At 44.4% G+C, this 21,835-nt stretch overlaps 1 protein-coding gene across 1 annotated transcript in view; it reads right to left on the bottom strand.

Moving 5' to 3' along the window:
• Positions 1–21,835, bottom strand: part of WDR49 (WD repeat domain 49) — a 723,235-nt gene that overhangs the window by 329,392 nt on the left and 372,008 nt on the right. The window contains exon 12 of the mRNA XM_069618491.1: positions 8,118–8,216. Coding sequence (XP_069474592.1) covers positions 8,118–8,216 — 99 coding nt within the window. The remainder of the gene's footprint in view (positions 1–8,117; positions 8,217–21,835) is intronic.

The raw sequence follows: 21,835 nt of genomic DNA on the forward strand, positions 1-21,835 counted from the left end.
AAAGTGTGTTTCCTAAGGGGCTTCTGTCTGTCAGACTTAACCACTCGATATATTTTCTTACCACCCAAAAAGACATCTTCTATTCTGATTTTATTTTGAACTCATACGTCTTTAAAGTAGGGGTGATCAGTGACCTTTGATCTGATGAAGTGTACTGGACATGTATCGCAGGCAGTAAATGGGCTTGGTTTCCTCAGAAATGAATTTATAAAGATTGGAAGGTGCTCTCTGCTTCAGAGATTGTGCACACGGAGTGTGGCCGGTTCTCAGGGTCCAGGCACTTTACACAACTCTGCTAAATGCCTGTGCACAGCAACTGCAAAGTCAGCACCCGAGACAGTGCCCTCAAGGACACTGAGGAAACTCATGTCATTCTGTACAGAGAGTCTGGTGAGACCTTTGGTAGTCTTGCCAGTTTCCCAAATTACATCTTGACCTTGATGCGCGAGGAAGATTGGTTTGACTAATTCCAGGAAAGCCAGGGCTCCTATGGTTTGGTCCTGAGTCAACACTGATTGAACGTGAATATTTTGACATTAAAACACTGTTTTCCAAAAATGTTTTCAAATGGACTTGCTAAAAATTGAGACTTTTTGCAGGTGTCAATTAAGGAGTTGCTCATTGATCCCCATGTTAAATAAGGAGTTCTTCTCATACCCCGCTTTTTCCTCTGCACTTTTCCCATCCCCCGAGTTGCCTCCTCTGTTGAATGGTTCTTGCCTACATGTTTGTTTACAGTTGCTGATCATGTTCTTCTAGAAGTACTTACACACATCCTCTCATTGCATGTTCTGTCTCTCCAGGGGTTAGCTTGTCGTGAGTCCAAATAAACCAGAGCCCCCAAAATATTTATTGCTCATGGTTTTTGTTCCAAAGTTTTACTTGTCAGTGACTTAACATCTGACATGTATTTTCAAACTAGTTGACATCCTAATATCCTAACACAGCCAAAGGTTTCCTGTCAAAGATTGCTAGTAAATTTCTTAATAAGCGAACAGCTTCTGAAAATCAAACAAAGCTGTGTATGTGATTGTTTTTGCAAACAATAAATCTTAATTTCTACCTTTCAGTTCTTACTTTTACTGTGGCTATTCCTGCACCGGTTAGGTACATCATTGTTTGGTATGATGTGATAGGTTATTTATAACGCCCTTAATACCCAGAGGTTTCTAAGCGTGGACCCAGGGATTGAAACTGTGTTGCTCTTTGTCGTCAAGCTTCCAAGGCGAGCACGTTGCTGCTGAGCTATCCTCCCGAGACAAAGAAGTGAAAGTGAAAATGCTCTATGTGACAATAGGCAGCAAACACGTGTCAAAACCCACAGTAATCATTGATACTTTGGTTTCTTCCACCGTTGTTAAAATGCCTCAAACTTTGACAAAAGTAATTGACTACCCATGGAAGAATGACACATCCATAAGCAGCCTCTCTGTACACACAGGATACTTTTCTTTTCAAAACTAGCAAATCAGACAATCCTTTAAACTAAACAGTGTTGTGTTGTGTTAAGTATTTCAATCCGGCGATACACCCTGGTCTCAGCCTAGTATGCAGCGCACAGCTGAAATGCTTATTTTGTTATATATGTAGGTTCAATATTTGAGAGATACGCTACTCATATCACACCCCTTTTTCAAATACCCCGGGTCACGGTGGACCAGGAACCAGGCTCTTTGGTAAAGGTAATATTTATTTATTTATTTAAAATGTGAGAAAATCATACACTTTTTAATATATGGGGCAACAATCACCAATGTGGTGACAATAACAATAGGAATGTAGGCAATGCACTTAAATTAACCCTTTAGCAACACAGATAGAAAACACCAGAGAATAGAGACACTTTTGAATTTTTAGAAAGATAGCACTCAAGTTAGGATTTCCCCCTCCAATATTCCTCAACCCACAAATAATCAATTCTAAATAGATATAAGGAAGCAGCAGGTAATCAGGAATGAGGAATAAGAAAGAAAATTCGAATCCAACCTTCCCTCCCCAAACAAGAAAGAAAAACAGATTTAAAACCCTTGCAATGTTAAAATGACACTCGGAAATGGCACTCGGAAATGTGTGCAAAAATCCTTAAATAAGTACAATTCTCTACGGGAGCAACACTGGAAAATTACAAGCAATCATAAGCAATAGATTGAGCAAAAGCATAAAATTCGAAAATTAATGGAAGGTTTAAAACAATTAATAGTAAAAATAACACGTGTAAAACTTTGCAAAAATGCTCATTCCCGCCTGAAATTAACCAAACGTTTTTTGATAAAAACGGGTGATTTGGAGTTCGGTTTTTTGGTTGGGGTGTAGCGATAGATCTTAGGTACAATCAGGAGGTGAAATGAGGTCTCTAGCTATTAAACTGAGGGAGATATGCAAGGTAGTATGACGTGCATTTTTAGAAAAATCAGGTAGTGAAAACAGAAAAGAAAATGAATTTGGACAAGAATAGTTTTAATCTATACTAGAGCATTCAGGCTAGAATACCAAAGAGGGACATAGTAAGCTCTAGGGTTGATTCATGAGTTCAACCCTAGTCCCCCAGCGCCCGCCCTGCCGGAACCAGTCTGATCACTCGAAATAGGATTGATAGCTTAGAATTTAAATTACAAGAATTACTACATAGATAGCGTTTGCACTAGAATTCAATGACAGGGTTGCAATAAGGATTCTGACAATTTTACAAGTTATTAAGGTAAGGATAGTATGGTTTAGAGAGTGGAACTAAGGACAAGGCAAGGCAAGTTAGGCTATGGTTTTCTATGGTTCCTATTAATACTCACAGTCCACTTTTAGTTTGGATTTTGGACAGTCAGGATTTTGGAAAATCAGGAATCAATCAGGAATCAGTGTGCCTGTGTGTTGTCAGGGGCTCTTATTTATAATGCCAGGTGACATCATCACAGTATGTGACAGGTGCAGGTTTTACTACACACGCCCCTAACAATTGATTGGGCAAGGGTAGCAATCTCCGCCTTGCTCTCTGCTGGTTGGATTTCTAAGGGAAAGGATGTCATGTTTATGAGGTGATTTTTACTGTATCTAGACACTCCCACATTTACTCTATGAAAATCCGATTTTGCCAAAATCACATACTTCTGCAGTTGCAACCTCTTAGTAAGTCAGATACACAGGTTACATATTTTGTGCTGCACAGATCAGTCCAATCCTCAAGTCTGAGGGACCTTGCTTCGCCTTTCTGATACATTTTAGTAATTTTAAACATGAAAGATTTGGCCTAAAATTCCATAATTTTATACATGTGTGGGTACTGTCATGAGGGATGTATGTACAAAACTTTATGTTTGTAACATTTATACTTTTCTTTAAATCCTCAATATTTCACCATTTCTGTCCATAGTTTGTCAAGATATTCTACCAAATTTCAAAATAAAGCACACACGATCATTTTTAAACTGGGAAGTTTCCTGTAGAGATAGAAGTCTTTAAAGTTTCTTCATGAAATAATATTTAAAAGCAAATGGCAGGGGCTCAACCATTTTTTTTCTTGGCAGCTGACACCTACTGACATTTCCTTGAAAGCAGGAAAGGGGGTTTCATCTTAATTGTAGATTTTATTGCCCTTTCACACTTCCAACTTCCTTGCCCTGGGAGATTCATTGTCCGTGGGCTCAATAGAGACGAAAGTCCGTCCAACCCTGTAATTATCAGGGAGTTGCCATGAGCTGCTGCGAGAGAGAGCCCTCCTCCAAGAAGAAAACCTGTTTTTCAACTTGCAACTCCAGCCCCCTGGTTTTAAAAATCCTTAATTTATGCTCTTAAATCCAGAATTAAAACAAGCCTATTGCATTAAATAATCCATGTTATATAGTCTCAACAGCAACAAACCTTTCCCATTGCTAGGTAATGCAAGCTTTCATTCAGTAATTTACCATTTATTTTCTGTAGTTTTGCAAAGGCCCGTTTGTTTTTTACATGCCATGCAGCCAATATTTATTTCTTTAATTCAACTTTTCATCTCCAGCAGATTCACACACTGCCATGCAGCTATAGTTATTCTCTTGAATGCTGGAGTTGTTCTGCAGCATGGATACATTGAAACAGGCATTGCTCAGCTATTTAGAGTCTTTCTCTGAACAGCTGAGTTTTAGATACCTTTGCAAAAGAAATGTACGTGTTTCCCATGTAAAATGAACACAAGGCCCCTGGTTGATTTTCAGAGTTGGTTTGACAGGGCTTGTCAATTCAGAATTAGGCCCAGTTTGGTAGAGCACATGGACTTCTCATGGGCCTGGTAGGGTTTATTAATCACAGTGGCTTTCCGGAATGGATGAATTTAGCATCAGGCAGCATTTTTAAAGAGTGAAAAGCTTCATTTTAAAAGGGATTTTTTGGGTTTTCAACAAGGCAATGCTGCCTATTTCACTTAATTCCATGTTAAATGTTGCAGAGCACACTGGCACATTCCTGCAGTGTGTACTCTGTCCCCCCCTGCCTAAAATGTGTGTGGCAGGGTGGTGCAGCCATTTTTCTGGTGGTTGTAAAAACGTAATTTTGAGATCCTGGCGTGCACAGGAGTCAGCGCAGCCATTTTGCTGTTTCTTGTACCAATGCAGCACAGTGATGTGGGGCAATGTGTTGAGTGGGTCAATATATCCCACAGTTGCAGAACTTTCAAATTGCAGTGGATGCACTTCAAGCTTGTAATATGAATGTTTATTCAGTTGTTCTAGTTAAAATACTTTTCTATTGTGAAGATGTCATTCTCAAATAATAGACACGTGTTTGTAGTCAACATTTGGTGTTCAATTCTATTTGTTTCTCCCTTGATGTTCACGGAGTACTGTAAAAGCAACATAATGGAGTGAAAGCAAAGAATGATGCTTCAAAGTTCCTTTTACACCACTGGGCGAGAGCACATAGAAATGAGGCTGCTTAAGTAAAATACTACACAGTACAACGCTGATTTATAGAGTTAATGAAGAGAGGTAGATCTGCACTAGATCCTATGAAAGAAAAGTGATCTGAACATAAGGTTCCACTGAACGGGATATTGAAATCATTGTTAGTCCTGATGAATGCAGTTATACATGAAAGCAAACTGCAAAACAAGTGTTGACAGATACGGTTTAGGGCATAAGTCGAAGTCTGGAGAAGGTACTATTGATTCCCTTTTCAGTGGTCCAAAGATAGTGTGAAGGCAATATTCATGAGACCTCACAGGGTGTGAACACTCACAGCGCTAGAATGCTGGGCTTTTTGGAGCTTCATTCCCAATTGTATGACGAAATGAAGCTTTAGTGGACTAAGTTATAAGTTTCAGTGTCATGATCATAGTGTAAGATACATAACAATCAATAGTGAAAATGCTTGCACTCACTTTTGCTCTCCAGCACACATGTGTGGAGGAAAGAGGTTAATCGTCCGACGGCATGCTGTTACTGTATGAGGTGCACTTTTGCAATGCCAGGAATCTACCACACCGCCTGTAAGGGCATCAGAGGGGCAGCGTCCTGCGACCTCCCCCATCCAGATGTGCCCATAAAAACCTCATCACGAGCACATCATTTCTCGCTTTCCTTTTGAAACCGCAAATTGGATTCAAAACTATTTGAATTCCAGAGAGTTTGCTATATTTATGCTCGAAAATAGCCTGAAATCCCAGACCTGCAAAGCACTAATTAAATAAACGATTTCCACTATTGAACAGATTGGCCTCCTGGGAGGACCTGTCTCCTGATGGGGAAATCTCTGCTGCTCACCCAAGTGCGAAGTTCTTTGTGAGCATGGTTCTGCATCACTTCAGAGCAACAGCATGAGGCAGTCCAATGCTGTAGGCGGCCTGACTAAAATGTATACTGCACAGTTAAACAATGCTAAACCAGTTACTGCAATAAAGGGAAATCACTGATCGAATGTAATTACTTCCAGTTCCCACTGGGAAGAGATTCATTAGCTATAGCTGGCATGCTCAGTATTTGTGTGCTACAACTTTAAGTTAATCAATCCCATGGGGCATCATCTCTTTTTGCATTTAGCCTGTAAAATAGCTTAGTGGGTTGAGTGCTTGCTGCTGTGATCTATGTGTAATATGAAGATCGCAGGTTCGAATCCCCACAAGGCCAACTCATCTTTCTGAGGTCAATAAACGAGTACCAGCTTCAGTTGGGATGACAAATGTATGTGAATATGTTCTATGTACAGCACTTAGATGAAAGCACTAAATAAACATATTATTATTCCAGTTGGAAAAGCATATATGTATCCAACTGAGGTACATTGTGTTTAATTATGAATACAGTAGTCGAGGAAAAATTACAAAGCTAAAGAGCACATATATATAGGAAAAGCACCCATGGCTTTATATTAAATTGGCATACCATTTTAAACAGTCCAATTGGCATTGTCAGCATTATTCTGTAGTTATTTGCGTAAACATGATTGCCTCTCTAAATATATCTGATCCATGGCCTTGATCAAAACAGTTATATCGCTTGGGAATATTTGTGCCAGGCGATTTCTCAAAAAGATCTGTGTAATTATTTTCATAGACTAGCTAGGTCTACGTTGGATTGACACGATCAGGCGTCCGCAAACTCTGAATCCCCTGATGTTTTGGACTACAACTCCCATGATCCCACACCATTCACCATGCTGGTTAGGGCTGATGTGTTTTGTAGATCAAAACATGTGGAGACCCAAAGACCTGTGGACTAGATGGAATGTTGCATGTGGCAACGATACTGTGCGTCAGACCCCTTCAAAGGTCATAGGTGAATTAAAGGCGATTTGCCTTTCATAGGTGACTCAAAGGCGACTGGCTGTCTCTTCACCTGCTGCTTACTTGTAGAGGGGAGAAAAGCTTAGTTACTTCTCGGAGGGTGCTATGGGAAGCAGAGGGGTGCAATTCAAAAGGCGAGTGCGCTCCTTCGATTTAGAGCATCTCTTTTCTTTCGATTTATTTTAATTAGTTCGCTTGTAAACATTCTACTGTATGAATTGTTTGCACTACTGTAATCATTGCCTCACTGTGAGAATTACTTTCCAGAGTTTCATTGTTTTCCCAAGTTGAATTGTTGCCCCACTTTATTTCCCCCCTTAAACTGTTTGCTCTAGTTGAATTGTTTTATTTAATTTAATTGCTGCCCCATTGCATTTCGCTCCTTAACACTGTAATAACTGTTTGCTCTATATGAATTGTTTGATTTAGTTTAATTGTTGCCCACCTGTATTTCGCTCCTTAACACTGTATGAAATGTTTGCTCTAGTTGAATTGTTTGATATAGTTTAATGCCCCCCACTGTATTTCGCTGCTTAACACTGTATGAACTGTGTGCACTAATTCAATTGGTTGACTTAGTTTAATTGTTGCACTATTGTGTTTTGCTCCTACGCACACTAGCTTATTTGTTGCCCATGGTATTAATTGTTTGTGCCAGCTCCAACACTCTCTTCTTCACGCCCAAACAAACTATACGCAGACCAACAATACAATTCATGCACAGCAATTCACAATCCCTCCATATATACAACAACAGACAGCCCTCTACACCTCTATAACCAACTTGCATGCCACCAACCTGGTCAGAGCACCCTACCACCATTGGCACACAAGGTCCCAAATGAACACAAACGCCTCTATGCCCTCGGCACAGACCACCTAGAAGCAGAACAGCACACAGTACTCTCACGCATGAACACAGCTGTGAAGCTGACTTGTACCTTCACTCCCTTCCCACATACCTAACCCTCCCTTCTCACTTGCAGTTCAACCAGAACGCGTGGAGACTATGCAAATGACATGAGGTGCTTGATATAAATCCAAATAACCTAACATGACATAAGACAACAAAACAAGGCAGGACTTTGCTCTTCATTGTCGACACTAATTCAAACCTCTAGTTTACAACATATCAAACATTTAAAATATGTAATTGATAACAAAAATATTTTTACTTTATTTAACTTGCGTTGTAGCTCAAAACACAAAGGGTAAATTAGTCTCTGCTAATGTCTTCTAATATGATTTATGAAATTTGAGAAAATGTGTTTTGAACAAGCAGTTCTCAAAATTGACCCACAATCTCTTTTTACATGTTGCAATTAACATCCATGATGTTGCCAAAAATGTGGACAGGGTAGCTTAGTCTTACCTGACTTTGACTTCGAGGCTCTTTTAGAATCATGGTGAAGTTTACGAGAAGCGTTCTCCGTACTGTTGTTCCAAACCACAATTTCTCCATCATAGCTCCCTGCAGAGACAAATGATATCACAAAATCCATCAACTCACATTTATTTTCTCATGTGAGTGCAGGAACATTGAGCTGAAATTTAGTTTTTTTCAGTCCCCTGTCTTAACATTGGAGCACTTGTTCAACATCCAACAAGTAGCACATACATCCTGGTTTTGTTGGTAGCCATTTTGTAAACTGAATATGGATTTCACACTCACTTTGGCCCACCAGCCTGAGTTAGGTAGGCCCGAGGCAAGCAAGGGCCTCAGTGAGGTCTTGGAGTCATTGCGGGCAATGTCCGCCCCCCCACAGCGGAGGTGAAAGTAATTTGAACCCCAGGGTTTGTCCGAGGTTTATTTCCTCAAGAGATTGGCACCGCTTGCGCAGCCAATCACCTCAGAAAGAAAAGATGCTCACCACCATAGGGAGAAGGGACTAAGTCCCTTTCCATTTCTATGGTGGTTGGGAGAGGGAGGAGCACTAGGACCAGAGGACAAAGCTCTGGTCCAGCAGGTAAGTGGGGAGGCTGGGAGAGGGTGGAAAAGGGGTATGGTTTGATTTGCGAGGTGTGGAGGTAGGGAGGCAACAGGGAGATGCTCCCTGTTTTCTCCCCACATTAGAAAAAAAGAAAAAGATGCCACCAGCCGGAAAAGGGCCTCAGGTGGCTCGAAACAGCGGACGGAGAAGGTTTATTCTCACGCGCTGTTCCATCCATCCCGGGTGCGAATGCTTATGACAATTATTTATTTCAATGTTCTTTCACAAAACGGGCTAATGATTTTTCTATTGTTGGACCCAAATTCATTCGTCACGCCTTCCTGAAAACCTTGTTCATGCATTGTTTTTGGGAAATGTGCAAAACAGTGATTTTCATTTCCTTTAAATTGAATGTGACTTTATAAATAGACAGGTGGTAAAAAAGTGCTTAAAAGCGATGGTCAACGGTATGTTGGCAACAAACCATCATGGGATATAGAAAAGAGGGTGGACAATGTTATAGCGTAGATTATTTGGGGGCACACAAACATTGTCGATGGTGGGGACCCCCCCAGAGTCCCCCCATCAACGCCAGGAAGAGCACCTTAGATCTTGGGGTATTAAGGGCAAAGGAGCAGAAGCATCATAGAGCAGAAGTGAGGGGGCATCCTCCATAAGGGTTTTTGGAGTGAAGAAGAGTGAGTGCAGACTAAGACCAATGAGATGATGAAAGAAGGTGCATGGGGTGGGGCCAAAAGGAGAGTTGTGGTGATGTGTAAAAGCGGCAGAACAGGGAATTGTGAAGAAGAGATGAACCGTAGAAACAGACATGCGTTGAAAAAGCCGTAGATAGCAAAGAGGACGATGACTAAGAGCAGGAGTGCTAGAAGGGCAGTAGGTCGGGCAGGGGGGTGGAGCTTTAGTAGTTTGAAATGTAAGAAAGAAGCACATCTTCCAGATACTGCAACATTTAAAGCTGCATGCTGGAGACAGAGGGGCTATAAATATCAGAAAGGGTTAGTGAGAGCCCACGGGCTGCATGCAGGTTCAAAGTGGGGCATTAGAGTCTGAGAAAAAAAGGACCCTATATATCCACAGCACAGACTCCATTGGCATGAGCCAACATGGAACGCCTGATCTTGCAATTGGTTATTCATACCCAGAGGTTTCTAAGCGCGGACGCGGGGAACGAACCTGTGCTGCACCACGTCGTCTTGCTTCCAAGGCGAGCGCGTTGCCCCCGAGTTATCCTCCCGAGCTATCCTCATCCTCCTGAGCTATCCTCCTCATCAATTGCCATCCCACTTTGTACAGACTCCTTTAATAAAATGTGTCAAGGAGGAACATCTCTTGCATTCAGAGCTACAGAAGAACACAAGAAATCAAACAGTGAAAAAGCTTCCAATGTACGAATTCCCGCAAGTTCTCGACCGGGTCTTAAAAAGAGCCAGGCCATTGCGCAAGTATATGCAAAAAGGACGATCATACTCGTCCTTGGCACTTAAGGGGTTGAAGTGTGGCTGCTTAAATGCACTTTATGACTCTTTCGCATCTTGATAATTCATGTGTTAGTATAACTGGGAATGTGATAAACCCAGTGTGAAGGGGTTACATTTTGGCTCCCTTTGGGTTCCCCCTGTCACCCCAATCCTTCCCTTAAAAACCCTCAGATATATACACCTACTCAACCATAACTCTTACTTCCTTTTAAGTAGGTCATAGTGGATAAAGGCGCTTTTTCCACTAACGAACATTGCATCATCTATTTGAATTTCTGAATTACTCAACTTAATAATACTCAACATTTCAAGTGAATCCCTGAACAGAATCGAGCCTGTGGCTGCCCAGTGAAGTAAAATGTCCTTTAAACGCTTAATCTAATGAGCTACCTTGCCTTCCTGGAAACAAAAAAGTGCGAATTTGAGTGTGCGCCACCACTCTTGGAATTCTTTCAAGACTTTGCTGCTGGAACACGGAGTGAGAAAAGATTGCGGTTCATCTGCAGCAATTAGTATGCCATGTTTTCGCTCTCTGAAACACTTGTGTACGAGCGCGATATTAACAAAATATAATTTAATTTCATTTTCATGTGATGCAGGTCAATGATATGGCAACAGTCTTGCCTAGTGTAAAGCATGGCAACCACACCGCTCGGTTCCCCGGTGAGATGCAAGTTGGCATGGTAGCTCAGCGTTGTAAGTTTTCACTTTTGCATGGGCGGGTTCGAGTACTTGCAGGGCCAGCAGCAATAGGTATTTATAATTATATTCCCACTCTGAAACACTTGTGTATAAGCCTGATACAAATAAAATATCAATTCAACACAGCGCCTTTTTTAGCCCCGAGGCATGGAAGGCGCCAAGCAAGAAAATGCCTGAGCACTCAGTTATGCCTTGTTTCATGCACTGTGCTTTAGGGCTTCTCCTGGCATAGGCCAGCGTATGCCGTTACCAAAGCAGCGATACAGAAAAGCCGCGTTACCACAATATTCCCACAGTGCAGAGAATGCCAGGCCATCAAAATCGCCCCCTGAAACTAAAGTGAACAGTAAATATACCCAGAATGAAAATGCCAGGCTTGTATCCAACCAATTCTTTTTCGGGTACATTGTAATCTAATTAGGACAACCCGGGAGGAGCAGACATGGCTCTCACACTATCTATGATACATGTCTCCTCATCAGAGACGAGAACGTCTACACCATTAATCCGGATAACATGTAACGCACTATAAAACCGTCCATTTTGTCTGTTTAGATGTTTCCCTGCCTAGGAAGTTATATTACATTGTTGTTCTTCTCATATCTCGTGCATTCATTTCTGGCTCCTTTGGATTGATTCTTGGTACTTGGATCGGGACATTACCTGGCATATTCTATAAAACTGGACGATGATATGTTAATGCCTATTTTTGATCCAGGGTTTTCTGGTGTCATGAATTTGAAATGCTGGACTTTGATCTGGGTTTTTTATTTAAGCTGATGGATGCCCACGTGCTGGTTTCTCTCGGTTTATGGTCAGAGGTGGTTGGGGCGGCTTTGGTAAAGGGGTGTTCCCTTCTTTGAGCCTGAAGAGAATAGCAAGAGTTAGGGGGTCATTACGATTTTGGAGGTAATGGAAAAACAATGCCGGTAAAGGATTACCGGCATCGCATACCGCTCCGGGCTATTCCGAACTAAGACCCCGGTTTTAGAGGCACCGCTAATAACGGTGCCTCTAATAGCGGCAATGGCGCGGGCACACAGCCCTCAGGCTGGCAATACCAGCATGCCGTTAATGGGAGGACATCACAAGTCAGGCGGACATGCAAATACTGGCATCATGAAGGCGCTAATAGGGGATACCGGCATCGTGAAACAACCGTAAAATTCTGTGTGCAGTGTTCCCAACTGCCACAGGTGCACACAATCAGCACAGGTGGAGGGAATGGAGTCTGGGCCAGCACAAAAGGCGCACACCCACACACCACACCCCTTCCCACACCAAGATGATTCCAATAGTAGTAGCAATACTGGGGATGGAGGACATGCTTGTATTGCTTCACCAGCAACAACAGCAACAGCAGGCACCACAGAGGAGACGCAGGAGGAGAAGGAGGGTGAAACAGGCCCAACATGCCCCACCACTGCAGCCAGCGGTACCAGGCAGGCAGCCCCAATCCCTTGCATCAGAGCCAGTCCATTCAACCTAACCCCTGAGAAGATCCACACCCTGTACCGTCTGGACCGGGACACCATCACCACCATCGTGCACATGATACACAACGACATTGTCAGCCTCATTGAAATATGCACCGCCATCCCCCTCTACTGAAGGTAGTGTCGGTGCTCCACTTCCTTGCCACAGGCACCGACCAGCACACAGTGGGGCACATGCATAACATATCACAACCCTTATTTTCTCGCATTCTGAACCAATTGCTGGATACCCTCCTTAAGCACACAAGGGACTACATATCCCGTCCACGGACTCCCCAGGAGATCTCTGATACAAAAGTTGGCTTCCATGCACTGGCAGGCATGCCAAATTGTATAGGTGCCCTTGACTGCACCCACGTGGAGTTGGCGGTCCCGCATGCCATGGAGGTGGTGTACCGCAACCGCTAGCAATACCACTCCATCAATGTGCAGATGGTATGTGACGCCAGCAAGATCATCACATATTGTTGTGCGCGATATCCCGGACCAACTCATGACTCTATGGTCCTGCGGAACTCCAGGCTACCACGCTACATGGAGTGATATGCTGGACGATGTGCCTGGCTGCTTGGTAAGTTGCATGACAGGCACATGGCACTGAAATGGGGGGAGAGATGTACACGCCACCATGGTGTCCATGTTGATGTGACAGCACAATGTGCACATCACTAAACACTGCTCCAAAGCATCCCAAACAGAACATGACAACCAAATCCTATAGGAATGAAGTAAGGTTGACACCTATCACAACATGACAAACAGTAAACCACCCCATATGCCACAACACGTGCACCACTCATCAGCGGACCTCACCCTCCATAACACCATCCAGCAACATACAGTGAATATGCACTATGTTGCTGTCCCCAGCAAATCACCACACAGGACAAGCATCCGTGGGGGTGCATTGAACAAAACCACCAAGGGAATCCACTGTCTGTCACAGGGCGCCACAACCACAGGAATGCAGCATGTCACCATGGGAAAAATCAGCCTGAATGCCTAACATTGCAGAGCCTACTTCCAAAGCTCCCAGTCAGAAAAACCTACAGAACACAACACATCACAAATTAGACACAAACACAGCTGTATGCGTACACAATGCATAAGCAACAAGAAGGCAGTGCACACCGTGTATCATCTTGAAGATGCAACCCACACCATTAGTCCATGGCACAGGACACACTGAGGGCTTAAAAATGACGTCCATACAACCAGGGACATGTGCATGTGACCAACAATAATCTGCAGGCATGTGTGACTAGTACAGCTGTCCATCATGAATCGACTGACATATACCTTTTTTTGCCTCCCATGCAGGTGACAGTGGCTATCCCTTGAAGCCGTGGCTCTTCACCCCTGTCCGAAACCCACAGAACAGGCACGAGGAGGACTACAATCGTTCCCACACCCGTACCCGTGTGGTCATTGAGCAGACCTTTGGCCTTTGAAGGCACGGTGGCGCTGCCTTAGCCGGTCGGGTGGGGCACTCCTCTACAGGCATGAGAAGGTGGCCAAGATCATCATGGCATGTGTCATGCTGCACAACATGTGTATGCAACGGAACGTACCCCTGCCCCCTGACATTGAACTGCTACCACCTGGTGATGAATGGGATGAAGAAGATGTGACTACACATCAATGCGGTGCCGATGCACAGGAGGGACATGCTGTGCGTCAGTCAGTGATTGCACAATATTTCTGACACACATGGCTGCAGAGGGTGACATGATAGTTGGACAGAGGGCACTGGGTGTGGGAGTACATGTACACTATGCACTCTATTTGAATAAATGACACATGCACAATGAAGAAGGTCCACTCAAGATATTTTTTTCACACAACGGGTGTATTTAAATGTTCAATGAAGATGAAAGTTCAACAACCCACCACAACCCTCAACCCCTCCTTCGCGCCCACAACTCCCCCACACACCCTCTCCCTCTCCCCCCACAACTCACCCACACATGGTGTCCAGACAAGTGTCTATTGGCTGGCCAGTCTACTTCCTGTCACTCACTGCACCTGGTGGCGGCATGTCTGGGCGGCGCAGGGTGCGCACCGGCCTGAGTAGTGGGCTAGACGTGAGGAGCTTGAGTACGATCGGGTGGCCGCCTGCTCCATTTGGGGGGCCGGATGCTCGGCCTCCATTGCATCAGCAATACGGCTGAGGACCTGGTACAGGGCTGATACCTCCTCGCACAGTCTACTGGTGCTTTCGGTGATGACCTTCCCCAGAGAGGCGGTGTTCTCGCGCCACTGCTGCCTTGCTTGGGCATTGTCAGTTACAAATTGTCACACCAGGGTAGTTAGCTCCTCCTGACGCTGCGAAGCATGCCCTGCCTGCTGCACCCCCGCTGGTACACTTGTGAAGGTGGAGGGTGCTTGTGTGTCATGCACAATTTCTAATGGGTCCCCCATGGGACTTATGACCCCTTGGTTGTACTCCCCCCAAGACTGCTCCGAGGTGATGCCGTGGTCGGAGTCTACCGATGTTAGCTGGGGGGATGGTGCCGGACTCGGTGTGACAGGCAGGTCTGGAGAGTCGTGCTCCACGGGCACACACACCTGTCCCTGCACCTCGTCATCAGCCAGGGGCGCTGTAGCTGCCGCCTCCCCGACAGAACTGTTCTCTGCTAAGAGTGCAGCTTCAACTGTGTCCTGTGCCAGTTTGACTGGAGTTGTGGGTACAGTTTCGACAGCCCTTGGCGGCACCAGGTGTTTTGCTCTGCGGTGCCTGCCAGGGCTTGTGTTGGGCTTTGGAGGTTGAAGGCCTGTTGCCCTCATCCCGGGCCCTTTTCTGGGGTGTGGTCGGCTGTGGGGGTGAGTCCTGGGCCTCGCTGTCATGATCTGAGCCTGTGGGGGTTGAAGAGAGGGATGGCATGAGTGATTTTTTGAGAAGCATCATGCATACATTTGTATAATAGCTCATCTACACAATAGAGGGTAATAGGCAGTGGAGTTTGGATGATCACGTTGCTTGCTATATGGGTGGGTAATTCGGGCATCCGTCGGGGTCACTCATGTTGGGGCGGACGTATGCTATGTGACATGCATATTTGTAGTGGCCTGCGTGCAGTGTGACTTATGCCATTCACATCTTAGTGTGGTTTGTGTAAGGTATGGCATTGCCTTGCTGCAGGCATCTGCATGTGTCTGTGCTGCATACGACAACAAGGCTGGAAATGTGTGTGTATTGGGGCATGGCTTGCCTCTTTAGACAGACATATTGGTGGACTATCATCAGACACTGCATTACAGTGTTTTTCTAGGACACTCACCTCCTTCCGCTGATGGGGTTGCCCCACACTCCATGTCACCCACGCCTTCAATGGCCTATATGCCGATCAGGCTGGCACATATCTCCTCCCACCGGGACAGCTTTATCAGGGAGCTTGCTCCTCCGCCAGTTGCCATGGCCTGGCTCCTGTTTGCCGAGAGGATGTTGCGGACTCGCAGGCGCAGGTCATCCCACCTCTTCCTGGAATCCTTAGTTGTGGAGGGCGTGTTGCCAACCGCACTGACTTTTTGTGCCACTAGTGCCCAGATCTCCTTCTTTCTGATGACAGCATTCTCATCCAGGGTCTCCGCCAGCATGGCAAGCTCGTCTTCATTAAAGCGCTCCTTGCGCTGGCGTGAGACGCCTTTTTTTACTGCCTTGGGCATTGTATAGTTGTTTTGGGTGGATTTTGGCACACAGCAATATACTACAGGCCTTGGCTGCTGAGGGTGGCAATGGATTGTGTTTTTAAAGATGGCCACCGTGCTCTTCCCCGTTTCTGTGCGAAAACGCTACTTTCGGTTCTGCTTATTTGCAGTGACCGTTATTAGTGGTCACCGCTAATAGCGGTGTCCGCTAATGCCGACTTGAATGATGCCGGTAGTGCTGTCTGCGCTTTGCATGATGCCGCTAAGGGCCATTTTTGGGACTTTTAGGGCATGTCAGTAATGTTTTTACTGGCATGGCGCAAAGCTCGTGCACACATACTCGTAATGGCCCTCTATTAGCGGGCTCTTGACTACACGGACACAATATTTGCTCCATGCCAGTAAGGACGGTTACTTACCTCCAAACTCAGAATGAGGGCCTGGGCCTCATTATGAGATTGGAGTTATCCATGGTGCTATTAGCGCTATGTCTGCCTCCAAAATCGTGTTCGGGTCCGGGTTCTGTGAATGAGGAATTACCGGGTCATTCCAACCTTGGAGGACCCGGTAATTCCTCATTCACAAAACCAATCCCCATTCACATTTCAGCTCCCATAGGGCTCAATGGGAATGGGGACAGAGCTAATAACGGGCCCGTTAGTAACGGGCCCGTTATTAGCTCCTTGGTCCCCTTGCAAGACCCACAACGGACGTCTGGTCTGACCAGACGTTCTGTGCGGGTCCCGCAAGGGAACCTCGTAATAGGGCGGAATGGGTTTACCGGCACCAGCACCATTACCGGTGCCGGTAAACCCATTCCGCCAACCTCGTAATGAGGCCCTATGTCTTTGACATACATGTAACAGCCCTGGCTCTGAATGGGAGGAGGATTTCTACACTCCAAGGTAACATTGCAGTTAGCAGTTCTCCTGCCAGGAGGTTGGATGCACAGAATTTCAATGTAGAAGTGAAAACCTTTGCATGAACCTCGCTCTCACTAGAGAGGGAGAGTGGTTCATGAACCTTCTAATTGCATAGTTATGTAGAAAACTACATCAGTGCAAACAAGGGCGTCTCTGCCACAACGCCTAACATTCCAAGAGCCTGAAAATGTGTTTTATTTAAAAAAGTCTTTGGTGGTCAAAATCCCCCTTTTCCAGACATTAGTGTTTTTGTGCCAACGAGTCCAGTTCAATGAAGAGAAGAGAATAAAAAGGTATTTTTTTTCCTTCTTTCTGAACTGTGACAAGAAAGTAACTCGTCTGCCACATATATGGAGTCATGAGATTTAACTGTCTGCTGCCTGCCTGCTGCTTTCAGAAGCGGTGCATAATGTATTTGATTCACAGTGCCACGAGCCGAAACAGTTTATAGATGTTTCAGCTCAAAATGAGAGACGTCCAAAGAAAGCCTGCAAAAGAGCTGCAAGAAGCTCAGAAGTGTAGCTTCAAGACACTGTGGGATGTATTTACCCATGCATCCGAGCCCTACCTCAAAACTGTGCAGTACTGACATGGAAAACCTCATGATGGCCAGAGCTTCCCAGAAAATGCACAGGGAAATGCATGAAGAATAGGCTGCCACTCATTTTTGCCGATGTTATGGGCACAGAAGGACACTGCCTAAAACCACCATTGGACTACCCACACAGTAGTCTGAAACCATTGGGAGTGGCAATGCTGATTGCCAAAAGCAAACCCATAACTGTTGGGAATTCATTTTCTTAAATCCCAAAAATGGGTGCAGTACCAGTACTCACCACTATCCAAAAGCCGGCAGTTTAAAACCACCCTGTGTTTCTCTGAAGGCAAGCCAAAGTGCCTATTTCAAACATTGCAATATGTGCAAAATATTCACTGAACACCAGCAGACATTTGGTAGAATGGAGTTTTGTGGGCCTACAAAATCTGGGAAATGAAGAGCCCAGAACAATGCTTATAACAAAACTGGCTGAGCTATGGAGTCAGCAGCTTAAGTTGCACTGGATTTAAAGACACTAAAATCGAAAATGTTTAGATTAAATGAGTGACCTATGTTTGGTGTCACATGCCTTTGTAACTGTTTAAATGTCATAGTTTTAAACTTAGAATCAGCCTTCTAGCTGCATATGTAAAAATGTTTAGTTTTATTTGAATGCAGGAACTGGGGAACAAAAAGTGACATTTTATCTGAAACCTGGCTTAAGGAACTGAATTCTGCCTGGCAACTACCCCCATCAGGAGTGAAACTTGAGTCACAGCTGTGTTCCCCGGCCTAGCTGCCCTTTTGCTGCTCACACTAAGGATATGCCATCTATCTGATAATTGAATTACCTGTGCTCTGCAGGAAAGTGAACAAAGCCCTGTCCTGGCTCAGGCAAAGGTTTTATTGGCAGGAGTCGTAAATGGTCGTAAAAAGTGGCTTCCTCCTGAGGACAGGGGAGGGGCACTGCCTGTGAGAGCAAGCTGGCTTGGCAGAACTGGATAAACCAGTATTTCTACCTTGTGCTGAGAGGAAACCACACCCCTTTGGAGCCAGAACATAACTTTAAAAAGATGGATCATTCATAGAGCGGACATGTGAAAATTTTATAAATGATACCATAATTCTTGTGATTTTTCTGCCCACATTTTAAGAGGTTTTTCGACCCGGTGGCGTGTTCAGGGGGGTTTTAGCGGAAAAGTGGATATTACTCTAAATGTATGCATGTTAAAAATCTGAAACTTCATCAGTTAATGTCCATACTCCCTGCACACATGTATGTAAAGTTGGGTCAATGTCAGAAATTGAAAAATCAGTTAAAAAGTCAATTATGTGCCATTTCTGAATGCAAGCTCTTAGAAACAGCAGATTTGGACAGAGACATGGCTAAATTCAGCCACACCATGTATATGTAATTTCAAGCAACTGTGTAACTGTGAAATATGTCTTTTATTATCAAATATAGAATGTGTGCAATCTGACAGAGGAGTGTCCTATCTGCAAGCCATAAAATGACATCCCTCTGACTCACAGTTCATTCCCCAATCAAATGATAAATGGAAGTTTGACCAATTAGAAGCTGAGAGAGAGGTAGGGTCAGTGATGCTAGAACACACCCACATTCTAAACACATAAAAGCAGACAGACAGGACAGATAGGGACTTCTTCAATTCCATCTGCCGCTGGAAGCTCTGCCGGAAAAATCCATACTTACCTCCATCAAACCTCCAGAGAGCCAAACTAGAGACTTCAATCTATCCAGAACTAGAGACCCAGACCAGAGAACCAGAGAGAGCTGACCCAGATCACTGTGAAGTGCAGAGACCAGAGGCGAGTTTAAAACCTGACCAGATCCATGGCGAGGCCCATTTCACTCAAGAATATAGTGTGAGTACCTAGAAAACTGTGCAGAACCAATCTCTTAGTTAAAATCATATAATTCAATCTATTTAATCTAAGTAGAACTGTCTCCTAACTGTCACCTGTCATTTGCAAAGCTGTCACTTGTCATTTTCTAGTTGCAAGCTGCACGTGTCTTTTTGAACTTTAAAATTTCAAATCTGAAAAACGACCTTTATTTAATCGCTCATATCTCCGCAACCGTTTGTGCTAGAGACTTGCAATAACTTTCATCTGAAAGGTTAGAATCGTGGCTTTCCTATGAACCTAGAACCGCATTCCTACCCCTTATAGTTTTACCGCAATCGTGGAACACGCATCCGCGAATTTTACCGCGATTTGCAAATTTCTTCACGTGTAAAACTGCTGCTGTTTGCCTTCCATTTGCCAGAAATTCGTTTAACCTGCTAACTATCCCTGCATCATTGCTAGTGTGAGCCTGGACTAATATTAACTAGATACCACTCACCCTGAACCTCTGAAAGGGAATTAAAAGCATTTCCAGCATATTTCTCATCCATTGCTAGCACATATCAAAGCATTTTGCCTGTGTTTTCAAAACTCCTATCTGTTTTCTGTAGTGTAAGCTTGCTGGGGTGAACTGATTTACATTGATTGCATTTCTGAGAACTGTGTGTTTTCCTTCCATTTCCTTGCCTTGCATCAAGGGGGGGAGGGGATTGCCAGAGAAAAGTGATTACATTGTTTGGTTGAAATCATATTGAGTATTTTCTGTACTGCATTCATTGAATATTGCATCCACCTGAGCTTACATAAAGCATCCTCTACCACATTATACTTTTGTTCCTATTTACCAGTGTGCTACCTTATCCATTTCATGTCAACTCATTAGTGATTATAAGAAGTGTGCTAGTGCCAGATTCTCCGTTGTTGATCTTTATCATATCAGATTAAGTGTGCTATTCAATTATTAATTTATTATAAAGTGTGATATATATATATTTTAAATTATCAAATAAACCTTTTAAACTTGCAAAACAGAACTACTTCTTGGCTCAGTGGGGTCAGGGGGATTCCAAGAGAGGGGTGTTATATAGGGGTAGTCATCCAGAACGCATGAACTGGACATAAAGATATATCAATAAGGGTTTTCATTCAGTATTACAGACTAGGCGTTGACTTAGCTGTAGTGTTGAATTGAATCCTCTTACAAATTGGGGGCTCGTCCGGGATGTTTGGGTTAGAATACCACTTGTGCAGCTTAATACAGTGTGCTAACTGACGGGATACATACATCCGGTCGGATCACCACGCTGCATTACGCTGTGAAGCATTCCTCAAAAGGGACACTCCAAGAAAAGTTCTGTTCTGCAAAAATAAAATACTAACTTCTGTAAGTCAGGACAGAGACCAATCTCTAGAATGACGACCTTGGTAGATATGAAAATAGCCAGAGAGCACCTCTTGCATAAGCTATTTGTGAGAGGTGAATGGACCGAACAGGGCCAGGATGCCTGGTTGCAGGCCATCACGCGACAGGTCACTGAAACAGGGTCAGATATATATAGAGATCAGGGTCCCTTACATGTGGCCCTGAGTGAACTATATATGGCTCCTAAAGCCAAAGAGGAACACAATAAGATTGCCAGGATAGCAGCATACCTGTACCTATATATGGGAGACATGCAGGATAGATGTGCTGAAAGCCAAAATCTGGCAAATAGGCAACAGATGGTGTTAGAGAAGGTCCAATCTGACCTGGTCTCTTCTGAGCAGAGGCTGCAGAGGAGCCAGGAGTCAGAAAATGACAGCAGACTGTACATCACTAAAATGAAGGAGGATATGGATGTGCTGCAAAAGGAAAAGTCAGAACAGGATACCAGATTTCTGGCCTTGCAGAAGGAACACCAAGAAGGTTTGGACTCCCTACTGCAAAGCCAGAAAAAGCTGGAGCAACAGCTAGACTTCAATAGGGCATGTGCTGAGCAGGTAGTCACCCTGCAAAGCCACCTAGATAGAGAGAAGGCAGAGAGCAATAAACTGATTCTGAAAGACCTGGATACCCAGGCAGAGTTTGACCAGGAGCGCCAGAAAGCTGGTGCCTTCCAAAGGCAGAGGGACGACCTGGCGGCACAAATGCAGGCTCTTAGTCAGGAAAGAGACGCCATAGGCCAGGAAGTCTGCCATTTAAAAAGGAAAATGGAAGAAAATCACCTGTCCCTCCAGGGGCTTGGTGACCTCCAAAAAGAAAACCAGAACTTGTTAGAGCACACCAGGAGGGTGGAAGAGGCTCTGGCAAGAAAGGAGCAGGCCAATAGGGACATTGCCCAGGAGGTAACCCTCCTGCAGCAAAGACTGGCCCAGTACTCCAGGACCAATCAGGAAGCACAGAGGGAAAATGAGGCCCTCTGTCAACACAATGATAGGCTCCAACAACAGGTAGCGATGCAGGAGAGACTGATAGAGTCCAGTAAGGCCTTAACTGAGGAACTG

Source organism: Ambystoma mexicanum, chromosome 10 (assembly GCF_040938575.1).
Source record: "Ambystoma mexicanum isolate Mex_15411 chromosome 10, UKY_AmexF1_1, whole genome shotgun sequence".
Taxonomy (NCBI): Eukaryota; Metazoa; Chordata; class Amphibia; order Caudata; family Ambystomatidae; genus Ambystoma; species Ambystoma mexicanum.